Here is a 19,236-nt window from a genome sequence, read left to right as displayed (position 1 = left end):
GAAAACACTCGAATCCAGAGCTGCCGTTGACTTTGTGGAGCTTGCCTCATGCTTTGTTCAATCCTCTGCCCTGTAAAACCATCATCTTTGCAGCTCTGTTTGTCCAAGTCAAAATGTGGCGAGCAGAGTTCAGTTCTTAGACGTCCAAACAACTGCTCAGTTTGATTCTGTCGGATCATGCGAGAGGAATTGCTTCCTCTCGCCTCATCAGAATTCGATGAGCAACTTCCTCTATGACTCTGTCGTGCAGGAAAACAGAGCCGCAGCTGAAAAGGCATCCCTTCCCTTCCATAGAAGAAAGAGAATATTGCCATAGATTTGTCTCTCTCTTTTTTTCCTTTTTCGTATCAATTTTTGGACATGAGTGCCTTTTCTTCGAGTAGAAAAAATTATTTTGACATGATCATAAGAAAGAAAAACGCAAAGTATTACACCCAAAAACGATCAAGAAATATTATATATTCTCTTAGAAAAGATCAGCAGCAAAGCTAACTAGTTAAGTAAAAATAAATTAGATATTACTTGCATTAAAAAAGTTTAATTATCTATATGTTGTGAAAAAAAATTATAAATCAAAAAATTATTAACTCATTGAGAAGGGATCATTTGATCTCAAAAAATACTTTTGAATATAAGAGAGATCTGATGTTTAAACTTATTGATTAGAACCAAATCATTTTTTTTGTATGCGCACAGTCCAATAAAAATCACATTTGAAAGGTTTTCTCATCGACTTTTACCTTTGTAAGTAGGAATGCATACTTCTCGTGTGGTTTCTGTTAGTACTATAAATATTCCGGCGGATCACCACAAACCGACCCATTCTCTTCTCCCCAAAGAAATGATTTTAATTTAGTGACTATTTATTAGTGGTTTTTTTTTCTTCTTTGTTCGCCCGCATTTGCGCCTCGTCAATTCAATCGATCCAATGGCGGGCCACGGCGCGCTCCGCCGGCCGCCGGCGGCGTCCTCCGCCCCGCACCAGGGCTTCATCTCGCGAGCCCTCCTCCTCCTCACGGTGCTCCCCTTGGCGCTCGCCTCCTTCGCGTTCGTCCTTCAGTGGCGCGGCGGCGTCGACGATCTGACCTCGCGGTGGCCCGCCGCCGACGCCCAGATGTTCCCTGTGATGGACAGCAACAACGACAGCCACCTTGGCTCGTCCGCCTCGGATTGCGCGGACATCCTCGGCCGGAGCTCGTCGCCGTCTTTCCCTTACTACCGCGGTTGGAATTTTAATTTGGGCAAGGATCTGAAGCCGAAGGTGAGATCTCTAGCGCTTCTGAATGGTTTTGGGATCATGTTTGACTTGGGGAGATGGATTTGGTGTGTGTGTGGATAGATTCACGAATCGTCCTCCTGTTTTGCCGTCAAAACTCTGAGGGAAAGGATCTCCGTCAAATGATTACTTGTTCATATTTCGGTTAATCTTGTTAATTTGTTTATCCGCGTTCTGTTGCATTTGCTGCCAAATCGTTGACTATAGACCGGAAGGATTTTACTGTGCTGGAGTCAAGCTGTTTGTGCCTCTAATTGTGGGAATCTGTATATGATTCACAGATATGTATAACAACAAGCACTTCTGCCGGTTTAGAGCAGATCATACCCTGGTTGTTTTATCACAAGGTCCTCGGTGTATCACAGTTTTTCCTGTTTGTTGAAGGAAAGGCTGCAAAACCTCATCCTTCTGCTGTCCTTGAAGCCATACCCGTAAGTTAATCTCTCTTTCTAGTTACTGATATTATAGGAAGATTCTCATGAATCCCAAGGGCCTCCTCTACTTTTAATTTATTCAAGATGCTGTGATTCTTGGTGTTGAGTTTTTGAATTGACAGGGGGTAAAACTGATGTACAGAACTAGAGAACTCGAGGAAAAACAGGCAAAGAGGTTGGTTTTATTACCCCTTCTTTGGCTCTTTATTCTCAGAAAGGTATCAAACAATTGCAAGAACTTATTATAGCATGGGGAAAAAGTAAGAGGAAATTATAATTTTGTGTTAAGCATTTGAGGCATTTTTGTCTAATATCCAGTACCACAATCCACTGAAATCAGTTTCTGCTCAATTGATAACTATCAAGCATCTAGTTAGAGTTTATTCGTCTAGAAGCCTGAGTTTAATGCCTCATCAAAATGCCTTGATATTGGCTATTGTTGTATAGGTTTTTACCAGTATGGATGTGCTATTTAAAGAGCATAATAAACAACTATTATAGTTATTCTTTTTTTTAATGAAAACTTGCCAGTATATAAGATTTTTTTCTTTCTTATCTTAATCACTATTTTGCTCATATTCAAAGGAGATTTACTGTCTTTTTTTATGGCGTAAATGACAAATTATCTTTATGAGCATAAAATGTTATGAAGAGACTTGATGTTTGAACTTAGTAAAATCTCAAAAGAAAGCTTAGCGATATTCAATTAAAAGAGTTTTACCTTACAGCAATAGTCATTTGTTGTTCCGAGTCACTTGACGATAAAATTTACCCTAACCATTTTTCCTCTATGGATTGGAGATTTTTCCTTTCTGGTGACCTTTTCTTTTCTGCCTGGAGATATTTTCTCATTTCGTTCTTTGTCATCAGTCATCACTAATAATTTCATCCTCTAAAGTCAAAACTGTTGGTTGAAAGCATCTACCATGTGTAAAAGTTCATAGCAGCATGAATTCTTTTTCAAGCTTTAGAAACTTGTGAAAATATTTGTTGCACATTGTTTTGCATTGAGTTTTAAAACAATGGCTAAGTTTCATTTTCCATCTATTCTGCAGTCGTATCTGGAATGAGACTTGGTTGGCAGCCTTTTTCTACAAGCCTTGTAATTACGAACTCTTTGTCAAGCAATCACTTAATATGGAGATGGCGATAGTGATGGCACAAGTATGTTCGATTCTGTTGTTATTTTGATGTTAAACATGTTTGCTGTGGAAGGCAGTAACCCGGTTGACATTTTTTTGCTTGCATTTGTTTTAACTTTAAATTTTGAACAGATTAAGTTGATTTTTATTATAGGCTTGCTACAGCACTTATAAACTTCAAGAATAATTAACTCTTGTCTCCTCCAGTAGTTAACATTCTTTTCTTCTGTGTAAAGAATGCTGGCATGGACTGGATCATACATCTCGATACTGATGAGTTACTGCATCCAGCTGGTGCCCAAGAATACTCTTTAACTAGTTTGCTTTCTGATGTTCCTGCCAACGTGGACATGGTTGTCTTTCCAAATTATGTAAGTGGATAGCTATTTCATAATAAATGATGGTGCTCTATTGTATCTCTGATAATGTCTGTTCCAGGAAAGTACCATTGAGCGGGATGACATCAAAGATCCTTTCAGTGAGGTAGATGGTGCTTCCTTCTTCCTTCATATCTAATATATTTATCATGATGTTACTCTTTAGTTGTAGCCATGTAAACATTTTGTGGCCATTACTCCTAAAGAGAAATGAACTGATATGATCTTATTTAAAATCCTTCCCCAATTTTATATACCAGGCCCCTATGGCTCATCCCCAGGGTAACCCCTTTTTTCACTTCACTTCTTACATCGTGTCTTTACCCTTTCTTTGCCCGATACAATTTATCTGGTGCTTTGTATTTGGGTTCTACATCAGATTTTCATCTAAACCTTTCTCGATACAATAGCATTATGCTGCAAATAATGCAATTATTTCACAAATTTATCTTAGAAAGGTGCATGAATGCTCATTTTGTATAACCCTTGCCAATGAAACTTAAAAACTATCAGGCATGTTGCCATCTCATTCCGTGTTCTATTTTTCTGCGTAGGTGTCTATGTTCAAGAAGAATTATGATCATCTACCAAAAGAAACATATTTTGGTTTGTATAAAGAGGCATCACATGGTAACCCAAATTACTTTCTTACTTATGGAAATGGAAAATCAGCTGCACGGATTCAGAATCATCTTCGCCCTAATGGTGCACATAGATGGCATAACTACATGAAGGCCCCACAGTAAGATGCTTGCTTCAATATATTTTCAGTCCGTTCTGACCTTTTCAACTACGAAGTTTGGTTCACACAGTGATGCTCAACTTGAGCCAAACCCTGCTGGCCTTGCAGTGACAAGAATCACATTTTTATTTGAGGATTTAATCTCTTGGGCAATTTAAGCAGTATCCCTTTTAAAACAACCCCTTTTTTATAGTGAGATCAAGTTTGAAGATGCTGCCGTCCTGCATTACACATATACAAAGTTCTCAGATTTGACATCTCGACGTGACCGGTGTGGCTGCAAACCAACAAAGGAGGATGTCAAGAGATGCTTCATGTTGGATTTTGACAGAGCTGTGAGTGTTTTACCTGTACAGCTTACTTTACCATTACATCACAGTCTTCTCAAAGGTAGCCTTGACCATTGCCACTCTACTTCCATTTACATATTGGTAACTTTCAATTATGGCTTGAGTTTATTTTAATTTATCTTTTGATTGTTCTGCCCATAAGTCATATATTACCTACATAAGTTAGAAATGTATTCTAATTGTATGAATTGTGTGGTTCTTCCTGTCCCTAGCTCAGTGTAAGCATAATTGCTCTCAGACCATGCATGTCAGTATTTCATGCTTGTATGCAGCACTAGTAATGGCATGAGTGTAAGTAGAAACAATCACTAAATATATCACACAGAAGTGTATTTGATCTTTATGTGCTGTAAAATGACTCTACCTTTGGCAGTAGATATTACTTATTTGCTAGCAAGTATTGATTTTATCTGCAAATAAATTGGTATGGAAAAGGTCTATGAAAACTACTTTGGAGGTGAAATGTAGCATCTTCACCCTCGGTCCATTACATATGTAAACAAGGTCATTTTTGTTATTTGTTTATATGTTGCTATACTTTTCTATGGCTAAATGGCAAATTCCATATTCTCATGGCAGGCTTTTATTATTGCATCAACTGCAACTGAAGAAGAAATGTTGCGCTGGTAATTTTCTGAACTTCTTTAGGTTCAGTTTGTTTGAAAAAAGATCTTTGGAGACAAACATTTTCCTGGGGATTGCTAAAGTCTTGGTATTACTTATAATAGAGCATAAGTTGTCGAACTATTTTGCATCCTGTGACAACTTTGCACCTATCTCATGGGAAGATACTTCAAACATAATATTTTTTCCTACCTGAAATGTATCTTTCTGGTGGAATGATAATGTTTGCACCTAAGCTAACAAGAATTCATGTTTTGCTTACCCTTTTTATGGAGCTAACAGAAACTATTCAATCACCTTATTTGTTTGGACAATATGCATTTAGCTATTTACATATACCTGACTTGAGTACAATCTAGAAACTGACCAATCGTTAGAGTTAATGCCATAATATAGTCTGAATCTTCCCATTTTACTTGCAAAAATTATCAATTTCTGAGTTGGGAAGCAAGCTCAGAGGGCTGAAAGTTTGTCTATGGAGGACTATGGGGAATGATCCTTTAGATCAGAGATTGGTTTGTCTTCACCAAGAAGCATGATGGGTTTGGTCACTCACTACTTAGGGCAGTAGATCTGTTTTAAATGTTTGTTCTTTTCCAGAGATATGTATCCTTACTCATGGTATGAACCTATGATGATTGCTAGTATGTGCTTAGATTCCCATCCTGTGACTAATGTACTTCACTACTTGAGAATCTTAGATCTACTTGACAAGACAAGTTCACTAGTTCTTATTTTATTGATCTGAAATGTAGTCGGTTTTAATGATGTAAATTTACATGGTTGGTAATTGACTGGCAGAACTAAGCTATCTTTAAGATTTTGAGCACGAGTTCCATTGCCACCAGTTTGATTGGGAACATGGTGACCATGGTGGCAGCAAGGGTTGATATGCAGGGAAGCATATCTCATCATCTGTTTGGGATCTGAACTTCTTATCATGATTTTACTTGTTGATACATATGCTCTTGTGAGGCCTCAGTGGATTTCATGTTCCATGCTAGTAACCTAATGGTGCATTGTATGTTAGCTGGTGCCACTGACATGAGAAATTTGTGAGTTGACAACATATGCATGTGACTTGAGTTCAGATTGCCATGGCATTAATAATAGCAAATATTTGAATTAAGAATATTGTTATCATCATACATGAATGACTTCCTTGTGATTACACCATACAAGCACACACCAATAGTCTTAACTGCATACAGCAGCAAGTGGCTGGGCATTAAAGAGAAAATCTTGTTTGCATTTGTCCTCTCTCTGCACACAGCAGTATCACTCATAGGACTAGAGTTTGATCAGGTTGATTCAAGGTTGTTGAATTATTAAGTCAGAGAACCTTCTTCAATTTGTTTGCCTCCAAGTTCCTGGAGGTACAGGTATCGCGAAGTATTATTTGGATGATTGTGGTTAGTTTCTTAAGGGTTTTACCATAATTCTTGGTGTGCTACTTTATAAACTATTTGCTAGTAATATGTTTTCTCTTTTACTTTTGTGTGCCAAGTCCAGAATAACATCTAGCTGCCTGTGATTTATTAGCTGGAAACATCTTTTTGTTTATTTAAGTGTTCAAGATTTTCATTTCCTACAGGTACAAGGAACATGTTGTGTGGAGTGATAAACAGTTAACTCTTATGCTTCTCAGGAAGGGCATCTTGACACGCATATATGCTCCAATGGTACTTTGACTTTTTTTTCTGTGTCCTTTATGGTGCTTATAATGCATCTGAGTATTGTTTCCTGCTTAATGATAGTTTGTTTTGCAAATCTGCAGGCTATTGTCCAAAGTCTGAGGGAATCTGGTGTTTTTAGCTCTGCCATTGCATCTGCTCAAGCATCATCCAAACAGAAATCTACTTCACCCATCGAGAATCTTCAAAATAGATCTTCGGTGATTCTAGATCCAATTGACAGTATATCTAAGAGAGGAAGGATAGGAGGCAACAAGATTAAAGCTCAAGCAACTGCACGGAAGATCATGGAGATTGTTGGTGGTGTTGAGAGTGCGATGCCACCAATGTCTCCGCCAGGCTTGGATGATTTCAGCATGGAAATGTGAAAAGCCTCCAGTATTCGTTGTTGTTCCTAGTTCACATGATTCTTTAGACAAGTTGATTGCAGCCAAGAAATTGGAAGGGAGACAGAGAGGGTGGTTTTGATGCCATGATTCTTCAACCCATTTGTTGCGGAACCAGGTGCCAACTTCAAGCTTTTTGCCCCAACTTAAAATTGTTCTTCTGTTGACAGTTCTGGAAGGTGGATAGATGTAGGATTGAGCATTCCTTATTAAGTTCATAGTTAGATTTACCAAATGGATTCCTTGTTGGAATTCCATTCTGTTGAGTTATTACTTGTATAGAAAATATGGGTACTCTTGTTCGACATTTTTACCTAATACAATTTACAGCAGAAGTCATGATCTCTGCTTCACCTTGCATCTTGTTTCCATAAAATGTGTGGCTTGTTCTTTTGTTTTTTGCAGTTAAAAGGTGTTTGCGGATTGCTCGGATAAAGAATTTGTGATCTTGTGCCAGGAAGATTAATGATCTTAGAAATGCTACGACTGTTGGGCTTTGACTTTGGATGGATGCAAATATAATTAATGTGGTTGTTTTCGGGTGATTAATCCATTATGTCAACGGATCCTTTTACTTTGAGGGCTTTTGCTTTTAGATTTACTCGAGCAAGCTCTCATCGCATTAGTTATCTATCGTTGAAGCCAAGACCGGGTCTGGATCGGGTCTCTGGTAACTTAAACCGGATTTGGACCCGGTAACTTATAGCGGTGATCCGCTAAGAAGCAAGGAAGCGGCGGATAACCCTTCGCTTCCCTTGCCTGGGGTCGACCTCACATCCAGCCATGGCGCTCAGGGTCGCCGCTCCCATCCCCCTCTTCTACCCCAACCTCACCCCCTCACGCCGCCCGGCGTCCTCCACCGAGCTCCGCTTCTCCCGGTGGAACAACGCCAACGCCGAGCCCTTCCTCCGCCGTCGCCGCGAGCAGAAGGAGATCGAGGACGACATCCGCCGCCACCGTCGCCACCAGTCCGCCCTCAGGATCGCCGAGGATGCGGACTTCGAGGAAAATCGTGCCGCCATCGAATCCCCTCCTCCCTCCGCAGATTTCAGGTCTCGCGGCACCCCTTCCGCCCCTTCGCGGCCCTCCATCCCTGGCAAAGCCTCCAAGTACTCCAAGCCCCCGCTCGACCATAAGGCCCCTCCCTCCCCTTCCCATCCCGCTTTCCGCCGTGTCGCGAGGGCGAGAATCCCTCCGAAGCCGGATGAGGAGTCGGGGATCTCCGTGGGGGAGAATGGGATTGCATATCGGATCAAAGGTGCGCCCTTTGAGTTTCAGTATAGTTATACTGAAACTCCAAAGGTCAAACCTTTGGCCCTTCGGGAGTCGCCGTTCTTGCCGTTCGGGCCGACCACCATGCCTAGGCCGTGGACTGGGCGGGCTCCACTTCCACCGAGCAAGAAGAAGCTGCCAGAGTTCGACTCTTTCCAGCTTCCGCCCCCGGGAAAGAAGGGGGTGAAGTCGATACAGGCGCCTGGACCTTTCTTGGCCGGTTCTGAGCCGAAGTACCATGCTGCGTCAAGGGAAGAGATACTGGGAGAACCGCTGACGACGGAGGAGATCAAGGTGCTTATCAAGGGGTGTCTGAGGACTAAAAGACAACTAAATATGGGTACGTTTCAAGGATTTTTTCTTTCTTATAATCATAATCTTGGATGAAAAAGATCCAATAACAAGGTCTAGACAACATGGAGAACAAATTTGAAGAATGGGAAGTCTTTTGTACAAAACTTTTGACATTCAATTTTTGGCTTCATAGTGTGGAGTAATTGTAATGGATTTTGTAACAGCATTGCCATGTCAAGATACTTTTCTACTATTTTTAGGTACCACATGATTCATTGATAATGGAAGAAATATTTGATGACATATGTCAAATAATCACATATATGAGCTCTTGCAGTCACAAGTATTAGATTTTTTTGGTTCATATAAATAACTATGATTTTTAGTTTCTTGAAAAGGAAGTGTAAGGAGGTGAAAATTCAAACTACCCGCATGTTTGCATATGACTTGTCATATACCCTACTCATTCTGTCCTCATGTGCACGTTGGTAATTGTTTAATTTGAGTTCTCAAACTTGTCTTCTTTTTTTGCTTAATGGATGATTTGAATTCTTCTTTTGGTTACAGAATCATGAACTATTAGGAAGGAAAGAGGAAAAGTCTTCATTAGAATCAAGTTGCTGTTGATAGTGGACTACTGGTAATAACTTTTGTAAATAGATTCTGACATGGCATAAGTGAATAGGACTACAAGTAATCATAATGTTTGGATAATATATAGACTCTATCATAGTTTGTTCACTTTGTTGATCGTTAAAATCTCAGCTACCACTTAAAGACACAGGTAGGATATGTTCTATACTGATAAATTTCACCTTTTTGGCTTAACTATAACTCAGTCACTGAAACTTTAAACCTGATAGTAAGTTCTTGATTATGGGAGAATTCAGAAGGAAATGCTATTTCATTATAAATATTGCATCTTTGGTTTTCTTTTGAAGACTAGTGATTGAAACAAAATACAACTCAAAAATTTCTTTAACAGAATAAACTATGTGAAATCTGGTGCTGGTCTTTTATTTTCTTGATGGAATAAACTTTGAGGAACTTGTTGTTGCTCTTAATCAAAGGTGTACGCTGGTATAGTTTTTGGTGCTATAGTCTTGTTTCAATGATATATCCTGGCTAGTAAATTATTCAGAATCGTTATATTTTCTCATCAAATCTCAAACTGTGGTAACTTCTCAAGGTTAATACAATTTCTTGTACCAGTAGCACCAGCTTTGTGAAATATAATGTTAATTATTTGCAGGTAGAGATGGTTTGACACATAACATGTTGGAAAATATCCATGCTCACTGGAAAAGGAGGAGGGTGTGCAAGATAAAATGTAAAGGAGTTTGCACAGTTGATATGGATAATGTTCGTCAGCAATTGGAGGTCTGCACTTAAAATATAATTCATTATGTCATCCTTTAACTTCCTTTTTTAGCATATTATGTTTTGATTTTGCATTTCAGTGATCTCTGGTATATTGAAGATTGATGCTAGGATAGGGCTGATGCTGACTGACAATGGCATGAACTTGAAATATAGATAACAAGCATTGTGATCTGCCTGCTCTTGCTAGCACTGACTGATATCACATGCATACTGGAATCCTGCATTTCAATAGTCTATGATGAAGTTTTTTGGCATCTGTTGTTTGTCTCTTTCATTGGAATTACTTTTCTTGTTTTGTTTCTGTACATGCTTGAAAATAAAAGCATCTGTCTGGAGGTCATTATAAATATGGGATGCAGTTAGATCATTTTAGATTCAACGTCATGATTGTATATTGCAAGATTCATCGTATTGCGCCATACTACTCAGTACAGATAGTACATACCGGTCCGATAGGGGACTGGTATAGGTGGTATATATCAGTTTGTTTGTATGCCTCACTGTATCATGTGTTGGTATATCAATACAATTCTATATGTACCGTATCGATAGCCAGTTAGTACACCGATATAGATTGGTAAGGCAAACCATGATATTTTGCTTAATATTTTAAAATATATTCAATTTTTGGAAGTTGAGATTGTTCTTGTTGGTATTTGTCTTTCAGAAGAATGTTTTTCAAAATAAGACAAAACGTACAGCATGGAATTAAAAAATTCTAAGTAGAAAGTTCCAATATGATGAAAAAGAATAGTATCATTGGGATTTCTTTCAAGTTCCTTTATGTAGCCAATTGAAAAAGGACATCCTGAAAAAACATCGAAACACGCACTCCATATTTTTAACAGCATGTGCCATAACTGGCAAACTTAAGGCTAATATCTGGTTTTGTTGAAAAATGTGTTTTTTTTGGTATGGTATTGAAACTATAAGTGGCACAATCCAAATCAAGCTGAGTATACAGTAATATCTGAGATGTATAGAATTGTCTCACTGTTTAACTGCACTTAGTTATTCTGCCAACTTTTGAATAATACATTGAATCAACTCTCTTAGCATGTCACTGCCACAGGTTTAGTTTGTAATTAAATCTAACAGGCTGCAATTTTCTTGTCCTGATTAATTTCCTATATTTTTTTAAAAATTGGTTGTTAACTTGTAGGAGAAAACTGGAGGGAAGATTATATACACTAAAGGGGGAGTTATCTATCTGTTTCGAGGTCGAAATTACAATTATAGGACTCGTCCCAGATATCCTCTTATGCTTTGGAAACCTATCACACCTGTATATCCACGATTGGTGCAACGTGTACCGGATGGTTTAACTTTGGAAGAAGCAACAGAAATGCGTAAGAAGGGGCGCCAGCTGCCTCCTATATGTAAACTCGGTAATATTTTTTTCTTTTTTTTTTTTGAACTTTCTGCTATTGTCTAGACACCCATCTCTGGTTGCTATGAACTAGTTACTTTTTTGTTGATTATTCTGTTTCAAGGTTTGTGCCTAAGAAGAAACCTTTAGTTTTAAATTAATTTGAAGGTCTTGATCGACATAGTTTAGTATTATCCTGAGATCGATTTGCTATAGCCATGGCTCAGTGGAGAGGAGCTAATTGTGCTTCCATCCTGAAACAGGAAAAAATGGTGTGTATTGTAAGCTGGTTAAGCAAGTCCGAGAAGCCTTTGAAGCATGTGAGCTTGTCCGTATTAATTGTAAGGATATGAACCCACATGATTGCAGGAAAATTGGTGCCAAACTTCGGGTTGGTTGATTTTACCAGCTTTTATATCTTTCCTCATTCATCTGTTGGTAAGACCTTTCAATCTTTTGACTTGATTTTATAGGATCTTGTCCCATGTGTTCTGCTCTCTTTTGAATATGAGCATATACTTATGTGGAGAGGGAAAAATTGGAAATCAACTCTTCTGCCACAAGAAGACAATAGCAATGAAGCTGCAGAACACATCACCACTGACCCAACAGCTACTCCTTCCAGGTCATCAAACAATACATTATCGACTGATCAGGACATAATGGACCAAGTGGTTGGAACAAGTCCCAACAAGGAACCCGGCATCAGTCTGTCTACCAAGGATGCGGCTTTCGATGAACATCCAAGAGAGGTAGAAACTGAGTGTATGTCCAAATCCGAAGAGATTGACCAATTATCCAGAGAAACTGCTAACCGCCCAAACGATGTTGTCCACCAGACCTCTAATTCTTCAACGGTAATTGACCAGGATGCTTCAATTGCAATTTGCCATGACATCTCTTCTTCAGGAGCTGAATATAGCTCGAAGGAGTTGTTTCAGGATGAAAGTAAGCATTTATCTTATCTAGGAGAAAAAGCTGAACACAGTGCAGTTAATGTGGGTCCAACCAGGCATGATGACATGGACAGATGTACTAGACTTGATAATGCTTCTGGAGAGAGTGTTGGGTTGGAAATGGAAGAAAGCGATTGTTTACCTAGTGGGTCATGTTTGGAGGGAGTAATGCTTCTTCTGAGGCAGGCAGTTGACAGTGGCACTGCAGTAATCTTGGATGATTCATGTTTGGATGCCAATATTGTCTATGAAAGGTCAGTGGCTCTTGCCAAGACAGCTCCACCTGGGCCGATCTTTCAGCACAGAATTAAGAAAACTTCTGTACAAACTACTGAGCAAGAAAATAGTGACAAAAGTGAGGAACAAGATATAGAGGTTGAAGTCATCTCTGATTCTAATACAAGAATTAGTGGTAAGAAGAACTTCCGAAGTCGGAGGAGGGACAATCTTCAAGACATCCTTCCTGATGTGGTTCCACATGGGAGCTTGGGAGTAGATGAGCTGGCAAAGCTTCTAGCTTAACTATGTGGTATGGAGTTGAAGTATTTCCATTGTTCTGTTTAGTCACTAAATTGAAGTACAGGCAACAAACTTCCAGTGATTCAACAAAACAATGCATGAGAAAGCTCGTCTTCTGATGCATAATGCAAATGATTCGGATACCAGTCGTATTCTGTTTTTAGAAGAGTTAAAAAGTTGCTCAATAGAGCAAACATGAATGATGTATAGCAGAAACATGGCAATAGAAATAAACATGTTGCCATTTGGCTATTGCTGCTTGTGTGTATAGTCTGATCCCACCTGCAACAAATGAAAGACGATGTCTGTAGTGAACTTTGAATGTTGTTGGCCTTTGTTTTATCTACCAAGTTTAACCGTTGATAGAAACTCATTGTACTCTTTAGAGTATAATATTCATGCATTAAAAGAAATTTCTTTCTCCCTTCATGTTTTCCCTCTCTCAAGGAATCTTTTAGGTGCACCATCTTTCTTTAATCTCAGTGAAGGAGAAGCAGGAAGGAGTAGGATTAGCATGATCAGTCTCACTGTGTGATCTACAGCCACTCATGCAATCACATGCTATGGTGAAATGCAACAAAATGATATATATATATATATATATAATGTTTTAGGAATAAAATTTTCAAAAAATAATTCCGTACAAAGAATAAAAAATAGATGAATTTTCTTATCCGTAGTTTTAATGAAATAGTGATGTGGGCCCAATTTTATTTTTGGTGCTATCTTTGGGCATCGAGTCTTTCCATATCCACCGTTGAACTCTTTCGGATCTTTGCTTTAAGAGTCGCGCAGGGAGCTCAGCCAAGATCAAGGGCTCAAGATGAGCCAAAGAAGACGATCGGGGTCGTTCGACCGATTGTCGAAGGAGGTGGGTGGTGGGAGGGGCGGAAAAAGATGGCCGGGGACGTGGAGAAGATGATCGTCGTAGGGATCGTGTGGGGTGCTACCAACGCCGTCATGCGCCGCGGGGCTCTCGTCTGGGACCGGAAGCTCCAGCTTCGATCGCGCACGCCGGGCCACCGCCCCCGCGGCCGCCTCCTAGGCCACGTCCTCATGTGGATCGACCTCCTCCTGACGTGGCAGTACTCCGTCCCTTTCCTGATCAACCTGTCCGCCTCCGCCGCTTTCTTCCACATGCTGGGCGGCGCCCCCATCTCCGTCGCCGTGCCGGTGACAAACGCCACCACGTTCGCCGCCACAGCCGTCGCGGCGATGATCCTCGGCGAGGAGATGCGCGTTGGTCTCACCTTCTTCGGTACGGCTCTGATCGTCTTGGGTGTTTGGATTTGCATTAGATCTGGAGATTGATAGATTAATCTGCTTGAATCGTTTGTTAATTTTCTCGTCGAGAATTGGTTTCTTGGTATGGTAGGGTTCACTTTCTTGATTCTGTTGCTTTTGTTTTCGAATGAATCACATTACATCTTATCACCGGATTACGTTTCTTGTCTGCTAATGGCGAACAAAATGCAGTTCTTGTTGCCATAAGATGCATAAATGCTTACATTTAGGCCTTCTCCAATTATCTTTGTTCTCTCAAATTAGGGATCCTGCAGAGGTTATACCTTCAAATAGCTGCTTTAGTATATGGATTCTTGAATTGGGGTTCCCAATTAGCTGTCTGAGACATGGGGGTTTGTGTTCCTCCAACTTAGAAATTCAACAATATGGTCTTGAAAATTTGAAATAATTTCTTGTGTGATAATGTTTAGTATCCCGATCTTTATATTTTAAAAGGTTATTCATTTAACTATGAAAGTGAAATATTTAACCTTATCTCTCCTTACTTCGTCGACTTTATTGACGGAAGATATCACACGTGCTATCACATGCGAAAAATGACGCTAAAATCATAGCTTTGTCCTTCCCTTCAACTTTACTATCCTCCCAGATGACTTACCGGGAGGAGAAAGCTTCGACTAAATCTCAAAAGCTTATTCATCAGAACAAGCTTATTGAGGGTGGTCGTCATCTTGCCAATGTTGCTCGGAAGACGGTCATGGATCTTGTTGTTGGCAATGACAACGACGGAGGCTTTGGAGTTGTCGAAGTTATCGAGCATCGAAAAGCTGAAACGATTGTCATTCAAGAATATGGCATCGAGCTCCTTATCTAAGAGCACCGACAGTAGCGCTCCCTCGAAGTCATTGAACCGAAGGTCGAGGTACTTAAGCAACGATGGGCGAAGAGCAATGTCTAGGAATGGATTAACGAAGTAGATGTTTCTAGCATTGAGCGCATGGAGGAGTTTGAGACGGGAGATATTTTGGGGGATGATGTCGTAGAAACGATTGGAGTTGATGTGGAGGAGGGCGACATCGATTAAGAGGCTGATTTCTGCAGGGAGGTACTCGACGATATCGTTAAGGTTGACACCGATGATGATGTTGACCAAAGAGTCATCAGACGTCATGGTACAAAAGATGCCCTGATAGTCACACACTCAGGGTCGACCCAGTTGCCGGTGAAGTTGTGGGGGTCAAAGTGCATGGGTTTCTTCCATGCCTTTAGAGTGACGTAAGCACAATGGAGGTGGGGATTGGATATATGACACTAACCTTGACATCGAACTCGAAATCGTTGGGGAAGCCTCTCTTCTTCGAGAGGGCTAAGAGCTTACGGTGCACGATGGAGGCAACCTCAACGTTGGAGAGGATCGAGAAAAGGCATGAGAGGGAAGAGAAGCAGAGCAGGATAGCGAAGCTTTCAAAAAGGGGTAAATTATCTTTTTATCCCTTTTTTAGCATCATTTTCTGCACGTTTGAGGTATCTTCCATTAGTAGAAACGATGACACTAGGAGAAATGAGATTAATTATTTCACTTTCATAAGTATAGGAATCGAGATGCTAAATATAGCTAATTATATGGGGTAATATATAATTATCCCTATCCATAACAGATGCATAAAATTCCATCGACCAAACACAAAAAAAAGATGGATTTGTGGAAATTTCACTAAACCTTTCAGTTGCCGCTTCTTGGATTATGTGCTTGTGAACCTACAACCAGAGGACTCAATTAAGTATTCTTTCAAGATCTAGTTTTCTCTCTCCCACTCACGTAATAATTTATGGTCTCTTCATTTTTGTTTTCAGCATAAGCATAATCTATACAAGTTAGTGGTTGGTTGTCCCTTTGTTCCCAAATGGTAAACAGAACTTAGTGAGGAATCACTGCCCTTCTGAAAGATTCCTGACATCACCTTGCTCAATGCCCCTCCTTTTGTCTTGTTGATCTTTAATTTTTATGCTATTCCTCATATTCTGAACTGCACATGGAACAAGTAAACCTCAGCAATCAAATCTAATAATTTATGGAAGTTTTGCAGGTCATTCACAAACACAAATTTGATCCCCAAGACAGGTAGTAAACATAGCAAAAGTGTGGGAGCTCTCCCTTTGAAACATGAGGTCCACTAAAACCATTGATGTTGGAAGTTTGAGCTTTCATCAGATACAGAAGGTCCAGGGAAAGAGCAATCCCAAGAACTCAAGTGAAGTTTCACCCCACAATCTCATGGACACCAAAGCTTTCATTTCCTTTGAGGAAATTAAAGACCATCTTGTAGCCATTTGGTCTGCTGTAGGTTACACCTCTACTGGTTCCGGCTCTTGGACTTCTCCATCACCCTTGGTGCTGCAACAAGGTTACCCAGTATCATCAAGCACAACAAGATTTGTGACCTAATCTTCTTAGGACTGTAGCATCATCATATGTTTGGAATAATAAGGGTCAATTAGGGAGAGATTCTGTGTTCTATTTAAGTTCATTTCTCTTGTAAGTATTATCCTGAGAAGATAGATAGATAGATAGCTATTCTTACCCATCCCAATTGCGTCTGAACCTCTCATGATCCTCAATCTCCTACAAGAATCAGTAAACATGCTGCGATGACAAACACATACAGGATCAGATGCATGTAATATGTCGATAGGAAGAATGAATGCTCCTACTGCCGAGGGAGGCATCCAACATTTATTTCGCTTACTTCCAGGGAACATCACCAACAAGCATCCAGTCACCATCCTTGTCCTCGTAGGTAAGAACATACTCAGACCCTCGAAGAAGGTCCATCGCTCCACCACCCTCAGTCTTCGTCTCCTCTCTGCCACCCATCCCATGAGTACCACCACACTGACCTGAATCGAAAACCACAGATGAAGTGAAACCTCCCCTTGCATCAGATAACCGAATGCCATTAATTCCAGTGCTTCGACAACATCAATTTGATGGTGGGATCGAGCAACTAAAAAAGATGGCAGTGCTCACTCACCGAGGGTAAAGCAAGTAAACATCTTCCCGAGTGCCAGTGAGAGATCCGCGTAGGTGGAGTACGTCTTGAGGTCGACCTTTCTGAGATAGGGAGCTCCATCCATGCTGACCTTGATATAGAGGCACTCCCCTCCTTGGCTCCCTTTGGTCTCCTCCTCTTTGTTCCTCCATGGGTTTGAGGCCATTGTATTCCTTCTGTAGCTCCGGATAGGTGGCCACCCAATGACTTGTGCCCTACCACACAACCATTTTGATTGATTCATCACGTCGATCCGCCAAACGGACGACCGCAACGAGAAACAGACTTACTTCGCCGCCCAAGGTGCCGCCGCCTTTGCCTCTACATCGCCATCCTCCTCCTTTCCACCGCTGTTCTCCCTTCTCTCCGAGAAGGAAGCCTCGCCTCCCTCGGGTGTCACCTCGGATCCATCCACCCGGGGGAGCTCCGCCCCGTCCATGGCGTCCGAGAACGCCCTCTTCGTGCCGGAGACGAAGCCCTTGGGGAGCCTCAGCTTCAGGCCGCCGTCGACCCCGCATCTTACATCGACCCTCTCGGGGGACTCCGACCCCGGTAGCCCCAGCCGGAGCTCGGTGTCCTTCAGGTTGAGCGCCCCGGCGGAGGAGAGCCCGTCGGAGAGGCGTATGTAGTCCTGCTCCGATGGCGGCGGTGTCATCGGACTTCCAGATTTAGGATTGATTCGTGGAGAGAAATGGAAGAAGAAACAGCTATCCGGAGACAACCAAGTATTGGTGTGGTTAAATAGTAGAACGTTGGAGATAATAGGCTTCAACCACCTGCCGACAGGGATTCTCGAGTACCCGACAAGAATTCAGACAACTCCCTTGGAATATATTTTTTCCCGTCTCTTATCGAATCTCTCAGGATCTTTGATAGATGCGCTGTTTATCCGCACAATATTGTGTCTGGGTATGTAAAGTGAGGAACGCCAATGGCATTCTATAATCTTGCAGAACAGAATCTTAAAGTAATACAAAAACTATAAAGAAGAGAAAAAATAAACCTTCCTTCAACTCACCAGGAAAATTTTCTGAAATCCAGGAAAAAAAAAAGTAGGGGGAACCAATGGCTGTTAGTGTCTGTAGTGTTGTTGACTCTAACGAGACTCCAAAGCAGGGACCTCTGGTGCCGACGGCTCTTGCTCCACCAGTGAGACATCACATCACAGCTGGAAGACAAACCTCTCCTCTTGGCTTCCATGCTGTCGCCGGACGAAGACCGTCTCAGTTGGGTGGCCAGTGCTGGCACTCGGATCGAGCTATGCCTTGTTGGCCACAATGATGACAAGTACCAAACGACAAGATGGTTGCAAAAGGACCAGTGCGACTCCAACACCACCGCCACCGTCGCACGCCTGCATCATCCGCATCGTCGTGTTTCGGAAGCCTCCACAGTCGCTCGCCGCCTCGGCCTCCCTCTCGCACCCGCTTCGAGGGCCGCGTAACGACGCTGGGCGAGTCGGTGGTACGCTGGGGAAGAGAGAGGGGGAATCATGATCCGACAGAGACATCGATCCGTGCACATCACCCGAGTTGACCGCTTGCCATCGACCGCATTTTGACTCTCCCGGATGATTTTTCCAACAACATCTTCTTTTATCCGCCATGATCATGATCTCAGTACTAGCCAAGAAAAGTTGAATGATCAGTGGGAGAAAGAGTTGATGATCATGTGTTCAGAAATCTCTCCTTCGATCTTCCTACCATACGAATGAATGCTCAGCCGATGCTGCGATTGCTTGCGATACCCCTTAATCAAATCAGGTCTTGATCCAAGAACAAGTGTCCGAATCCACCAGGCGAAGCAGCAGAAAGCAACACCGGGTCGGTTGGAACTTCAACTTTGATGGCAGCCACCTGAAAGCAACATGACTTGAAGCGAACCAAACCAACAAATGAGAAGGTAAGTAGATATAGTGGTGTCGGTGTCAGTATTGCCCATCCGCTGTTGGTGGCAGTCACTGCCCACATGCTTTATCTGCGGCGAGCGGACAAGAACAAGTGGTGGGAACAGCGGTTTGATGCTGCTCCCGAAAACCGATGACTTGGACCAGTGGAGTTGGCGTCCTTGACCTATTCAAGTCAAACACCTGAGAAGGGGGCTGGTCCAGATTAAGGAGACCG

The 19,236-nt window shown here is 41.4% G+C and overlaps 4 protein-coding genes across 6 annotated transcripts; 3 read left to right on the top strand and 1 right to left on the bottom strand.

The window, feature by feature from the left end:
• Positions 1-816: 816 nt before the first annotated feature.
• Positions 817-7,383, top strand: LOC103975960 (glycosyltransferase-like At2g41451). Its single transcript, XM_009391111.3, has 11 exons — positions 817-1,261; positions 1,558-1,707; positions 1,833-1,885; positions 2,766-2,874; positions 3,089-3,223; positions 3,291-3,335; positions 3,784-3,971; positions 4,165-4,306; positions 4,901-4,947; positions 6,540-6,627; positions 6,723-7,383. Exons 1-11 carry the CDS (start codon positions 929-931, stop codon positions 7,005-7,007), a joined length of 1,575 nt encoding a protein of 524 aa, XP_009389386.2. The 5' UTR covers positions 817-928; the 3' UTR covers positions 7,008-7,383.
• Positions 7,384-7,693: 310 nt separating this feature from the next.
• On the top strand, positions 7,694-13,086 carry LOC135632130 (CRS2-associated factor 1, chloroplastic-like). Its single transcript, XM_065140559.1, has 5 exons — positions 7,694-8,637; positions 9,844-9,971; positions 11,137-11,362; positions 11,607-11,734; positions 11,817-13,086. The coding sequence occupies exons 1-5, from the start codon at positions 7,809-7,811 to the stop codon at positions 12,819-12,821; spliced, it is 2,316 nt and encodes a 771-aa protein (XP_064996631.1). The 5' UTR covers positions 7,694-7,808; the 3' UTR covers positions 12,822-13,086.
• A 548-nt stretch (positions 13,087-13,634) lies between these two features.
• On the top strand, positions 13,635-18,725 carry LOC135582563 (uncharacterized). Of its 3 annotated transcripts, none has more exons than XM_065138459.1 (2): positions 13,635-14,076; positions 18,230-18,725. In XM_065138459.1, exons 1-2 carry the CDS (start codon positions 13,716-13,718, stop codon positions 18,607-18,609), a joined length of 741 nt encoding a protein of 246 aa, XP_064994531.1. In that variant the 5' UTR covers positions 13,635-13,715; the 3' UTR covers positions 18,610-18,725. The 3 variants fall into 3 exon arrangements, with proteins under 3 accessions (XP_064994531.1, XP_064994532.1, XP_064994533.1); XM_065138460.1 differs by lacking the exon at positions 18,230-18,725 and adding an exon at positions 16,143-16,586 and having other exon boundaries at positions 13,642-14,076; XM_065138461.1 differs by lacking the exon at positions 18,230-18,725 and adding an exon at positions 16,151-16,586 and having other exon boundaries at positions 13,643-14,076.
• On the bottom strand, positions 15,761-18,019 carry LOC135631068 (auxin-responsive protein IAA17-like). The gene is made up of 5 exons (XM_065138458.1): positions 17,404-18,019; positions 17,096-17,328; positions 16,811-16,961; positions 16,646-16,707; positions 15,761-16,458 (listed from the first exon to the last, which is right to left on the bottom strand). The coding sequence occupies exons 1-5, from the start codon at positions 17,766-17,768 to the stop codon at positions 16,418-16,420; spliced, it is 852 nt and encodes a 283-aa protein (XP_064994530.1). The 5' UTR covers positions 17,769-18,019; the 3' UTR covers positions 15,761-16,417.
• Positions 18,726-19,236: the final 511 nt, after the last annotated feature.

The sequence above is a fragment of the Musa acuminata genome, chromosome BXJ3-2 (genome assembly GCF_036884655.1).
Source record: "Musa acuminata AAA Group cultivar baxijiao chromosome BXJ3-2, Cavendish_Baxijiao_AAA, whole genome shotgun sequence".
NCBI lineage: Eukaryota > Viridiplantae > Streptophyta > Magnoliopsida > Zingiberales > Musaceae > Musa > Musa acuminata.
The sequence above is the reverse complement of the archived record's forward strand: the minus strand, read 5'-3'. Positions and strand labels throughout refer to the sequence as shown.

Coding starts and splice junctions, on each gene's coding strand:
- LOC103975960 (XM_009391111.3), top strand. CDS start 929: ATGGCGGGCCACGGCGCGCTCCGCCGGCCGCCGGCGGCGTCCTCCGCC. Junction 3,224..3,290: donor TGGTTGTCTTTCCAAATTAT/GTAAGTGGATAG, acceptor TGTCTGTTCCAG/GAAAGTACCATTGAGCGGGA. Junction 3,336..3,783: donor TCAAAGATCCTTTCAGTGAG/GTAGATGGTGCT, acceptor TTTTCTGCGTAG/GTGTCTATGTTCAAGAAGAA.
- LOC135632130 (XM_065140559.1), top strand. CDS start 7,809: ATGGCGCTCAGGGTCGCCGCTCCCATCCCCCTCTTCTACCCCAACCTC. Junction 8,638..9,843: donor TAAAAGACAACTAAATATGG/GTACGTTTCAAG, acceptor AATTATTTGCAG/GTAGAGATGGTTTGACACAT. Junction 9,972..11,136: donor ATGTTCGTCAGCAATTGGAG/GTCTGCACTTAA, acceptor GTTAACTTGTAG/GAGAAAACTGGAGGGAAGAT.
- LOC135582563 (XM_065138459.1), top strand. CDS start 13,716: ATGGCCGGGGACGTGGAGAAGATGATCGTCGTAGGGATCGTGTGGGGT. Junction 14,077..18,229: donor CGTTGGTCTCACCTTCTTCG/GTACGGCTCTGA, acceptor ACTCCAAAGCAG/GGACCTCTGGTGCCGACGGC.
- LOC135631068 (XM_065138458.1), bottom strand. CDS start 17,768: ATGACACCGCCGCCATCGGAGCAGGACTACATACGCCTCTCCGACGGG. Junction 17,329..17,403: donor GCGGCACCTTGGGCGGCGAA/GTAAGTCTGTTT, acceptor GTTGTGTGGTAG/GGCACAAGTCATTGGGTGGC. Junction 16,962..17,095: donor GTTTACTTGCTTTACCCTCG/GTGAGTGAGCAC, acceptor TTTTCGATTCAG/GTCAGTGTGGTGGTACTCAT.